At 36.1% G+C, this 11714-nt stretch overlaps 3 protein-coding genes across 4 annotated transcripts; all 3 read right to left on the reverse strand.

Moving 5' to 3' along the window:
• Positions 1-2629: 2629 nt before the first annotated feature.
• LOC111464044 (ribokinase-like) lies at positions 2630-11657 on the reverse strand. Of its 2 annotated transcripts, none has more exons than XM_023108089.1 (13): positions 11507-11657; positions 11335-11427; positions 11083-11172; positions 10162-10239; positions 9949-10023; positions 8978-9030; positions 5504-5654; positions 5133-5243; positions 4293-4410; positions 4038-4138; positions 3252-3390; positions 2953-3005; positions 2630-2862 (listed from the first exon to the last, which is right to left on the reverse strand). In XM_023108089.1, exons 1-13 carry the CDS (start codon positions 11567-11569, stop codon positions 2779-2781), a joined length of 1209 nt encoding a protein of 402 aa, XP_022963857.1. In that variant the 5' UTR covers positions 11570-11657; the 3' UTR covers positions 2630-2778. The 2 variants fall into 2 exon arrangements, with proteins under 2 accessions (XP_022963857.1, XP_022963856.1); XM_023108088.1 differs by having other exon boundaries at positions 4284-4410.
• Positions 5949-7896, reverse strand: LOC111464046. The gene is made up of 3 exons (XM_023108090.1): positions 7806-7896; positions 6804-7593; positions 5949-6674 (listed from the first exon to the last, which is right to left on the reverse strand). Exons 2-3 carry the CDS (start codon positions 7194-7196, stop codon positions 6057-6059), a joined length of 1011 nt encoding a protein of 336 aa, XP_022963858.1. The 5' UTR covers positions 7197-7593; positions 7806-7896; the 3' UTR covers positions 5949-6056.
• LOC111464047 lies at positions 7725-8204 on the reverse strand. Its single transcript, XM_023108091.1, has 2 exons — positions 7816-8204; positions 7725-7745 (listed from the first exon to the last, which is right to left on the reverse strand). The coding sequence occupies exons 1-2, from the start codon at positions 8167-8169 to the stop codon at positions 7740-7742; spliced, it is 360 nt and encodes a 119-aa protein (XP_022963859.1). The 5' UTR covers positions 8170-8204; the 3' UTR covers positions 7725-7739.
• Positions 11658-11714: the final 57 nt, after the last annotated feature.

The following is an 11714-nucleotide window of genomic DNA, read 5'->3' on the forward strand; positions in this document are numbered from 1 at the left end:
AAAAAAAAAAAAAAAAAAAAAACCACTAAATCATAAGAAAAAAAAAATGAAGATTTTATTTTTATTTTACTAATATTAATATATTTATATTACAAAAAAGACGATATTTAAACCTTTAACCCACAATAGAAAACGTTGATAGCATGACTACTTGAAATAGGAGTGAAGTCGGCTAAGGCTATTACAAATAGCTTATTTACAAACAAGACGAGGTTCAAACCTACAACCCAAAATAGAAAACGTTGATAGTATGACTATTTGAAATACGAGTGAAGTCGGCTAAGGTTATTACGGATAATACAATTTAAATGTGAACGGGAATATTGATCAAAGTCAGGAGGATGAAATGTAAAACTTTTGATGCAAAATGAGAAGGTATAATAAAGGCTTTGGGACCAAAACTAGTAGAAAAATAGACAAATAGGGAAGCTTTTCATTCAAAGCCATGGGTGATAGGGTACATGGTACATGTGAACAAGTTAGGTATTTAGCTATTGCCCAAATGGCAATAATGCAAGAAGGAAGAAGGTGGGTGGCATGGAGGAGATTGGAGGGGACCTTATTTGCTAATTCCATGGACCAATTCCAGGATGTTGAGGTGACTTAGTCAGGTGAACCTTCAAGACTAATTAAAAGTCGAGCCTCTTTAATTGGTAAACAAAAGGAACGAGGAAAAGAATAAAAACTACTTCATTTCCTACTATCCAAAGTCAGCATTGAATAAATCAACTATCGTTCAATACACATCAAATATGAACGTAAAAAGCACACGTTTTTAATACGGGTCAGACATCGGTTTAGTTTATATTCGTTACAAGATTTTTCTACAAGACTTAATTATACTCTCTCTTTGAAGGAAACCTTAAACTTCTAAAAAATAATATTTCGCTATATAATAAAAATTTATACTGACGTAAAGTTCAAAGACCAAACCCTTCTTAATTTTGGATTTCACGTCTATTGGATAAAACACTAATTAAAAAAAAAAAAAGTCAACCAAAATATACTTAAAAAAAAGTTTAGAAAAAAGAAAAATCCATATATAGTATCAAGGAATAAAAAACTATTGATATAGCCTCTTTGTGATCCAGAAAAATGAGTCGCAAAATTCAAAAACTTATCCAAAATTTGGTCGATCCATATCCAAAAAGACGAAAGAAAGAGAAATGAAAGGGAAAGGCAAAATGGGTTGAAAGATTGAAGGTGGTCCAATTGGGGAAAGAGGTGTGTCTTTGTTTTTCTTATGGTCCCGAACCACAAAGAAGAGAAGGGTTTCGAAGCACTTGAGGGATGCCTATTGGAAGAGTGTCATAATGGCATGTGAAGTTCTCATGGGTGGCCAAATACTGTTTCCATTCTCTACTGCTTCGTGAATCCAACTATGAGATCTCGATTTCTGTAGATACTTGTCACTGTTCAAGGCACCTTCCTTCATTTTTCCTCTAGAGTTCTTAAAGTTTTTATTTCCATTATGTTGTAAACACATTTAAATTGAGCTGTCATTACAGCCCAAGCAAAGCCTAATATGCTATTTAGATATAGACCAGCTACTAGCTTACGTTTAGTGTGTAATCATTTAGTGGAACAGGATAACACTAGCACTCTTCTTTTCTTCATTCATTTGAAGTCAGATTTGATCAGTAACATGATCCCTATACAATCAGGACACTTAAAATTTCGTATGGATTCTGGAATGATCTTTTTTTTTTTTTTGGGATCATTAATGGACACTTATTACTATGAGATCCTACGTCGATTGGAGAGGAGAACGAAATATTTTTTATAAGGGTATGGAAACTTCTCCCTAATAGAGGCGTTTTAAAAACTTTGAAGGAAAGCCCGAAAGGTAAAGCTCAAAAAGTAAAATATCCGTTAGCGGTGGGCTCTTCCGAAGTTAAGATCCCATTTGCTATGGTTTGACATAGATGGGCTTAGATATCAGTTCAAAGGCCCATGTTTAGATGGACTAGGGCCATATTCATGGACCAAATGGGCTTCCACGGTAATGATTCGGCAATTCCCAGACAATGCAAGTACTCAGTCAAAGTTTAGTAGTACCTGGAAAGGATAGAAGGATCTCCGTGCATGGTTTGTGAAGTATCCATGTCCTCAAAACCACCATCCCGGGCAATATTTTCTCCTACAATTGAAGGATAAAAATAGTAAGGAAACAACGTGGTTCACGCTACTTAGTAAATATTTCTTTGCTATCTATTAAAATGTTGACCCAGCAGTAAATGATTTTACCGCACCAACGAACTTTACTTCCAAGTGAGAGATTAAACTATGCTCAAGTCAGTGGTATAAACTAGTTAAAGCTGGAAGGAATCCTCATTACGATATTTCTAATTAAACCAACTAAATACTCCTATTTCGAAATCGAATAGGGTAGACATAAAAAGCTCTGCCCACGTCTGAATAGTGGAATCTAGAAATGATATTTAGGTTTGTAAAGCTAAAGGGAATATAGTCATTATACTTCGAAGCACAGACGTAAAGACTAATTTACCAAGAATGGATAATTTGCGTACCATAATAATTGTTTCACTTGAAGAAAACATCAAATCTCGCATTGGTACTTGTTTTCCCCCATCTTTGGCCGTAAAACCTGCTGAAGAAATTCAAAAGGAGGCATGGAACCAAGCTCAATGGTGCTGCTATTTTGAATTAAGATTCTTGGTTTGAGCTGAAGTACATTTCGACAGAAGGTAACGAGTTAATGGAGTGGGCTGAGAACATAGATTCACATTTGAGCTAATGATGATCCAATGGGAATATCTAATGTAAGAATGATGCCAGGCGTGGATCCGTACGATATGGAAGACCGCTTCGTGCACCCAAAGCACGACAACATCCAGCGGCCTACAATTGAAGCATAACGGTAAGTATAGCTCAACTAATTAAGGTATATACTTTCGACTGAGGGTCATTAAAAAAAAAAAAAAAACTTACCACTTGGGTGGAAAATGGCAGTAACTTCTCAGGTGGCATGTTGGCACATAAGGCTGGAATTGAAATGAAAAGCATAACTTTTGAGGCGGATGTTAATTAAGCTAAAAAATAAAAACAAGTAAAAACGAACATAAAAATTCTAGGATGAACAAATATTTGTCAGGAGATTCATTCTGAAATGGTTCGCAAAATTCAGCAAAAAAGCTTGAACAAACAAAATTGCAAGCTGAACTCTAAAGAAAAAAGCAGCTACTAGAAAATACAAGGATAACAAAGCTAAAATTGTTCATATTACGAACCATAAAGAACTGCTCCAATGAATGCATCTCCAGCACCAGTCGTATCAACAATCTCAGACGCTGGTATTTTTTCGGCTGTTCCGAGCAACAGCCTGCCACAAACTGTCCCTATCCCCTCAGCCCTCAACCTGACCACTGGCTGAAAAAAAAAATGAGGACGAAATATAACCAAATCTCATTCACATCCTAATATCTAAGAGGATGAACTTTCTTGGACCCATAAGCTATGACTCAACCGCAGATATTAATGTGTTCATTAGGTTAGCACTCGTATACTATCTGACAATTCCTATGCTCAACCTAAACTTCATACGCTCGTTCAATATTATAATAGCATAGATACATTCTAAAGCTCCATACATCACTCAGATAATTTGTATAAAACAAGTCATCTTTTTTATACAAGAGAAAAAGAAATGGTTGCATCCGTCAACCATTCATTTTTCTTACAAATTTTACCAACGGTTTCTATCTTCAAAACCAACGTAACTTCAGCAGGTAGCCTCGCAGCATTTAATCCAACATACTAGGTCCAAAACACTGCGTGGGGGACAGACTTCATAATTAACCTCTCCTAGATGTCTAGGTACAAAAACCACCCTGCAAACGGTGGCAAGTATTTCCCATTTCCCTTCTTTACATAACTATTTATTGATGACGTCACAGACATCAATCTACATGGATCGTGACAAACCATAACACTCTAATGGTACACATGGTAAGCCAATCATTTTTAAGGACTAAGGTAGGGTTGAGCAAACGTCAAAATAACTTTAAAAAAATTACCGATGAAACAGAAGTTGGGACATTTATATTCTCATCCTTTCTGCCTTTGATCACTTCTAGTAAGTTGTCTACTTCAAACTCTTCTATCTGCTCAGGTTTTTCTGCCAGAAACAGAGAAAGTACCAGTAAATTTTTAGCATACATTAAATATACAAAATTTTGTACCTAACCAATATCAACCCTTTGAGGGTGAACAGAATCATATGATGCCAACGGTATGGTAGAAAGTTGATCATCAGCAGTCACCATTAGTACTTCTTTCGAGCATTATGCATCCTTCTTCACCCAAGGTGACAATCACAAATTTGAGTTTTGGAAGTCGCAGAAGCATGGAAACAAGTGCAGATGGAATCGATGGTGCCTCTGTCCATTCCTGTCCATTAAATACCGTTTCTATAATTTAGTAACAACAGAGAGCATGATCACATAAACAATAAACAACTCCAGGTAAAAAGATGAATAGAAGCATTGAAAGAAAAAACAGAAATTTAATACAAATTCAAACATACATACAGCACAGTATAATAATTATATGCACTACTAGATGAAAAAATCAATGTCATTTTTCTTGCACGTGGAATAAAAAATTCTCTCAAACAAACGAGTTAGGTAAGGCATAATGTAAGACCTCTATAGCGAATGGGTATGCAAGGAGGGGGCAAGAATGGCAATACTTCTGTGAGAAGTTAGCTGTCTTTGCTGTCTTTTGTTATAGTACTTTTTGTGAACAGATTATACATATTAATCTGTACGTTTAGGTGAAGGTGGGTTTTATCGTGTAAGACTTTTGACTTGGGAAGGAGAGTAACAGCCCTCTTGAGTGCCTGGATGAACTTGTGATCGTCTTAGGGCTCTTTTGTGATATTAATATACCAATTGTGGAGGTAGATACCTAACACATAAGCAGCTCTACAAATATACAAGATAATTAATAAAGACCAGGGGATCAAAAATAAAAACTTAAGATTCAATATAACAAATTTAAAAATTAAAAGGATAAGAGTAACAAGTACTTTTAGAGTTCAATTTCCAAACAGGAGAATTTTGACGAGTAGGGAAAATTTTCAAAAAAAGGAACGAAGAAAGAACACTTGCCTGAGGAAAACTTGTTGAGCAGACAACATAACTGGCAAATGCCAGAAGCTCATCCAGGCCTTCCCTTTTTCTTTCTGCATCGATCAAGATAGGAATATTTTGCTGAGCTGCCTGTACAGGAAAAGTAAAATTAATATCCCTTCAAAGTACAACATGAACCATTAAGGACAAACAACCAGTTCATAGATATTTAGAAAGTGACAGAAATAACAAGCCAAAAGCTGAAAGAAGAAAAGTATTGAGTTTCTTTTGAAGTTTCAATCTGGGAGGGGAACAAAGAAGTCTGGCTCTTAAAAAAATCTACTTGAAAAAGCAAGCTCAACACATGAAGGCAGTATGTGTAACATCAAAGCAACTTATGATATTTTTACCTCTTCTGCAACAAGCAAAGCAGTTTCATGCAATCTTACGTCAAAATATACAATTCTAGCCCCATCTAAGGCTGACAACAAGCTTGATCGGGAAAGGTCATCTGGCACCATGGGAGGAGATCCTGGTGTGTGTATGCATGTACGAGTGTGCCTAAAAAAGTTCGCCACAGTAAATGAATTGTGAAATGATTGACGCAATATCTACCACTCAAAAGTGTGCATAGATATGAAAATATTATTACTCAACGAAAGAATACAGATTTAAGAATGAGGAAAAGAATTGGGATCGAATGTTCTATCTTCATTGATATTCACGACCTTTAAATAGGATACAAGATACTAAATAATATCTACCAAGAAAATATAAACTAACTAAATCCTGATAATAAAATAAAATATACTACTATTCAAATTCAACTAATTACGATATCTAAGATATATTTCCTAACTAATATATTCTGGAAGATTACGAATATCATATATTCCATAACTAATTCAAACTAAAATAAGTTGCACTAAATTGTGACAGCCTCCCTTAGTGCAAGCTTATTTCTCAATAACTCCGAGAGCTTCTACGAAAAACTTCAAACTTCACTTTGGCAAGTGCCTTAGTAAATATGTCTGCAACTTGCTCATTAGTATGTATTTCCTGCAATTCAACATCCTGCGTTAACACATTCTCTCGAACAAAATAATCTACGAAGAATTTCTTCCAGTTAGGCTTGCGTATGGACTTCTTAGGCACGCCACCACCTGAATAAGACACTGACACATCATGTTCAATGATTTCCTTCTTAATAAGTTCCACATTGCAGCGATTCAATTCTAATGAGAAAGAGTAATAATTCATCTCAACTTGTGCAGACTCAGCATACTCCATACACCGGTGAATTACATCACTGGTAGACTGCAAAAGCTCTTGATCTGTAGAAGCTTTATATCCTTGGTCAAGGTCCAAGTCATCCTTACTATGATCATCAAGGGCATGCTTGAGCTTTTGAGCAAGGGACTCATCTTCTTCAGCTACCCAACCATCATGCTCATCACAAGCACTGTCACCGTTGTCACTAGATGCATAGTCCTGACTTAAGAGGATATCAAATCGATCATCCAAAAGCTGTCGAGTTCGTGGCTTATCAACATCATCCTCCACATGGTCAACATCTGCATCCTAAAAAATGTCATCGCCAAAAGATTTATTATTAATAATATTCTGGCTTCCTGTCGCCTTCTCAGAATCCTTAGCCACACTAAACTTATTATCCACTGAACCATCCTCCCCTTCATCACATAAATTTACCTGAACTACGAAATCCTCTTCCAAGTCCTCAACATCAGAACCAAATCGTGATAAATCATCATCATCAAGCAGTGCAGCTATTTCTGGGTCAGACTGGGGCGGAGCATCAGTAGCCGAATCCTGCAAATTGGTAGTTTGATCTAAATTCTCCAAGATGAGAAAATCGTCAGCCTCAGAGGGGAGGTAAAGACCGTCAAGATCGTCAAACGTTAGCTCGACAACTTCATTTTCGTCGAATCTCAAATCCAAGGCCGTGGAGTAAACAGAAGGGTCATCAGGGGCAATAGAATTGAAATCGGAGAAAAAGAGAGAGTCCAGATGCGAAATTTGGAGAGAATCAAACTCAGAAGCGTAAGTAGTGGATAAAATTTTGATCACCTGTAGAAACATCATCTTGATATACGGCTGAAGTCACGTTTGTTGGCTGGTCAAGAACCTCAGTGGTTAAGCAATATTCCCAAATTGGATCTGGAGAACTTTTATTTTCATGTACCGCATTTGCTTCTGATTCCTGCATCTTGACTCGACAATTTGGTTTAATATGGCCTGGCTTTCTGCAATGATCACACACTACTTTCGACTGACAATCTCGTTTAAAGTGGCCTGGTTTTCCACACCTGTAACAAGCTTTAAATGGCTTCTTTGACGACTCGTCACTTCTGAATTGATTCTCATTGCTAGATGAAGGCCTTGAGTGAAAATTCTGTCTCCTTTGATCTTTGACATACAACACACCTTCTAACTTTGGGGAAAACTCGTTGCTGTTAGTCATTTGCTTAATCAAGGCTTCCTGATTGGAAAGAAGATTCTCCAATTCAATTACCGTAGGTTGATTTGCCCACCCTTGTATTGAGGAAACAAAAGGCATAAACTCTTTTCGTAATCCACGAATAAGATAACGCCGTAATCGAGCCTCACTCACTGGCTCCTCAGCATCTAATTCTGAAATTTCAAAACACAGATTTTTCACTTTCAAAAAATATTCTTCAACAGAAAAATTACCTTGAGTTACCATAGCTAGTTCATTCTCTAGAAATTGCAGTCGAGCGGTATTTTTCTTAGTGAACAACTTTTGAAGTGTATCCCATACTTGCTTTGGTGACTTTAAATCACGAACATGATCAATATACTCCTTGCTAATCAAAGTTCGCAAGGTAAATAAGGCTTTTCCGCACTTGATCTTCCATTGTTGACGTAATTTTGCATTTTGTGGAGTATCGGCTGGAATTTCTGTGTCATCACCTTCAATTAAATCCCATAAATCTTGCCCTTGTAGATAAGCTTCCATGCATAACTTCCAATAACTATAGTTATTGCCAACCAGCTTTTCCATAGCTACACCCATAGAAGCACTCCCACTATTCATCTCGTTGAGTAATAATATTAAACCGTACCAACTTGGCTCTGATACCAATTGACGCAATATCTACCACTCAAAAGTGTGCATAGATATGAAAATATTATTACTCAACGAAAGAATACAGATTTAAGAATGAGGAAAAGAATTGGGATCGAATGTTCTATCTTCATTGATATTCACGACCTTTAAATAGGATACAAGATACTAAATAATATCTACTAAGAAAATATAAACTAACTAAATCCTGATAATAAAATAAAATATGCTACTATTCAAATTCAACTGATTACGATATCTAAGATATATTTTCTAACTAATATATTCTGGAAGATTACGAATATCATATATTCCATAACTAATTCAAACTAAAATAAGTTGCACTAAATTGTGACAATGATTATGTACATTCCTTATAATTTTATTTTGTGTATATTCTGTCTCAGAATTGCTAACGTCAGAAGGCTTCCCTCTGAAAGATCAAAGTATAAAGAACTCCTCAATACTAAGAATTTAGACTACAAGACTGTAGAAGGAATATGTCCTTTACAATCCACAAAATATCATTTTGAAATTGATGCATGACATCGTTAAAAGGCTCATATTTGCTTGCCTCAAGACAAGCACAAAGTTTTAGCCTTGAGTCTTACCCTTCTTTGGATTACAGGTGGCTTAAACCTCCACAAAAGACACTCATACTAATCCTTATGCCTCACTAAACGATTAAAAGAATAATACCAATCTGCAATATTCTTCAGAAATATTAGACCCTCAGCACATGGACAAAGTAGAGGAGCATAGAAATGCAAATGCTTACGTTTTATTATCCACAATAATATAGGTAAAGGGTGAAACACCCCCTTCAGCAACCTGAGAAAACACAAAAAAGCACAAATGCGGTAACTCATAAGAAATAACTAAAAATCCATTATGAAAAGAGAGCAGATAATCTTTCAGATAGAAAATAGTAGGAAAAGGATGAAATACTTATAGCAACATATCTATATTGAACAGAAAATATTACATTTTATTTTTTAGCCCAACAAATGTGAGTATGGAAATTTGAACATCCTACGTCAAGAGACAAAATAGATGCAAAATATACATTTCATTGAAAAAAGAATTAAATGATAAATAAACATTATACAAGTATTAGGTGACCAGCTTTCTAATGTAGACAACTGTTAATTAAAAATACATACTGAAGAGAAGTTTGCAATTCAGAAAATTCTTGATGTAATTCAAAATGTTTTCAACAGATCAGCGTGGAACATCAAAGCTACACCACAATATTCAGTCGCAGACAGTTATGCAATTGAATGGTCAGGAGTAACTAAATTACACTTCGACTAGTAAATGCAATTAATGCAAGTTTCATCATATGAAATTTAAGTTTACAACTCTATAATGTTTGCTTTCCCCCTTAGACCCCCAAATGCTCACACTCCTGCTTCACTTCTCCGTACAACTACATATTGGGATTAGAATTCAATACCACAGAACGTGCTTTGCCTGTTTCTTGATAACTCACAAACACCAAATAATGCACTAAGCATGATGAGAGCATTCAAGTCTTATATTCCAAAAGATAACCATTAGCGATATAGTTTGTAGATGAACATGCATCGCCATTACACTTTGCATCAAGAAAAAACTAATAATAAACATGACTTTTCCAAAGTCCCATGTACACTTACACTACGTGCAAAATACAGTCAAATGAGGGCAGTATTATCATAAATACTGGAAATCATAAATACTTGAAATTGTGCATCATGAAGAGCTTACTACAAGAAAAGATGTATCTATGCCATCAGCTTCTAGCTCCTCAACTATGCTCCTTCCTTGACTATCATCTGCAACCTACAATGTTATCATGCATGAATATGTTACAAACTTCACTCAAAGGAGACAAAACCAGCGATGTATATATATACCAGTTCTGTTTAGTACTCAGAAGTTGGGCTGGTTAAAAGAAACATGCCAAGGATAAAGAGCAACCTTGGAAATTATCCTTGGTGTTAAACCCAACCGAGCTGCAGAAGTTAAAGCATTCCCTACATTTCCTCCACCTTGGACCTAAGAAGTCATCAGCCACGTCAAGGAATTTCTAGTTTCCAGTTACACCACCAACAAAACAGTACACAATTTAAAGGAGACAAGATAGGAATCAAGAAATAACAAGCTTGAGTTCATATTAGTGTTAGGATCGCACAACCACATTTGATCTAGATGAAGAACACGATGAACAAGAGAGAGAAAACACAGAGAAATATATGTGGTAACTCCGTATGGTAAACTCCACATCGACTAGAGATTTATATTGATAACTAAGTAAGGAGAATACATAGCCATTTACTATATATAGGCATTGAGTAAGCAAGATCTAAGTAAATATCAGGCTCCACAACCTGACAACAGGTTTCGCCCTAAACTTCGGGTTCTTTTCAGTCCTCTCCAACTACAAACTCTACAAAAATCAATGAAGATTACAAGTGAGGATTCAATTTCCCAAGTGTTTCTCTCTATTTTTCTCTCTAAAATTACGCTCTAAAACATTCTCAAAAAGCTAGCCATCACTCCTTTTCCTTACAAATAAAGAAGAAAAATGTGTTTTTCCTTGCAGCATTGTAGTGCTCCTTTACTCCCTATCTCCATTTCCTTTAACTGGCTTTGAACAGACCATTGAGCGAGTCTCTAACTAATCCATATCGATGATTAACCTTGATGATTAGACTCCACAAATCTCAAAAGTTGCCACTCCAAACATATTCACTTCATAAGGCTCTACTGGTCCAGATATTGGATATCATACACAACACAATTCTAGCAATGTTTGATATATAGCTAGGCAACCACTAACTCATGTATCGATCGTATAGCTAACAGAGACAAGAAGGAAAAAAGAATACAGGGCCATACCTTTAAGCTCGTGGTTCTAATTTTGTCGTCAGGATTTGGATAAGAAGCCACAGCCGCCAAAAAATCAACAGTTGCAGAACCAACACCAAGCTGCAAAAACATACCAAACCGTTCAATCACTTTCAATGATCCAAAAAGGATGCATACATACTCTTAGGGACAATGAAAATAAGAGCACAAAAATAGTTATGTCAGTAATCAGAGCCAGAGCCGTGAAGCATTGTAAGAAGAGAGGGAGAAAAAGAAACTCACAACCACACGATTATCAGGAAGAGAAATCGAAACCGAGGAGGAAGTTGACGAGGAGATTCTCGGCCTGAAACCAGAATATGCGCAAAGAAACGGCTGAAATGTAAACAATTAGTTTGGTTTTCATCGGAAAAGGCTGAGGGAGATTACAGATTGCAGGAGAGGGAAAGGAGACCTGGTTAATTCGGAGAGGAGAATGAACAAGCGTAGTGCTTGAAATGAACGCCGGCAATGGCATCTTGCGAGTAGGAGAACGGGAGCCAAGGCCACTGGCGTTATTTTAGTGGATGATTTTGGCTCTCCTGTTCTCGCCACCCGTCTCTTCCGTTTTTTTTTTTTTTTTTTTTTTTTTTTTTTTTTTTTTTTTTTTTTTTTTTTTTTTT

The sequence above is a fragment of the Cucurbita moschata genome, unplaced genomic scaffold (assembly GCF_002738365.1).
Source record: "Cucurbita moschata cultivar Rifu unplaced genomic scaffold, Cmos_1.0 Cmo_Scf00029, whole genome shotgun sequence".
NCBI classification, from domain to species: Eukaryota; Viridiplantae; Streptophyta; class Magnoliopsida; order Cucurbitales; family Cucurbitaceae; genus Cucurbita; species Cucurbita moschata.

Bases quoted from the DNA above. Each gene is read 5' to 3' on its own strand.
- LOC111464046 (XM_023108090.1), bottom strand. From the start codon at position 7,196: ATGATGTTTCTACAGGTGATCAAAATTTTATCCACTACTTACGCTTCT. The intron at 6,675-6,803 runs GTAAATTTATGT...GACATTTTTTAG, and splicing joins AAGAGGATTTCGTAGTTCAG to GATGCAGATGTTGACCATGT.
- LOC111464044 (XM_023108088.1), bottom strand. From the start codon at position 11,569: ATGCCATTGCCGGCGTTCATTTCAAGCACTACGCTTGTTCATTCTCCT. The intron at 11,428-11,506 runs GTCTCCTTTCCC...TTTACATTTCAG, and splicing joins CTCCTCTCCGAATTAACCAG to CCGTTTCTTTGCGCATATTC. The intron at 4,411-5,132 runs GCAAGTGTTCTT...TTTAATGGACAG, and splicing joins GCTCAACAAGTTTTCCTCAG to GAATGGACAGAGGCACCATC.
- LOC111464047 (XM_023108091.1), bottom strand. From the start codon at position 8,169: ATGAATAGTGGGAGTGCTTCTATGGGTGTAGCTATGGAAAAGCTGGTT.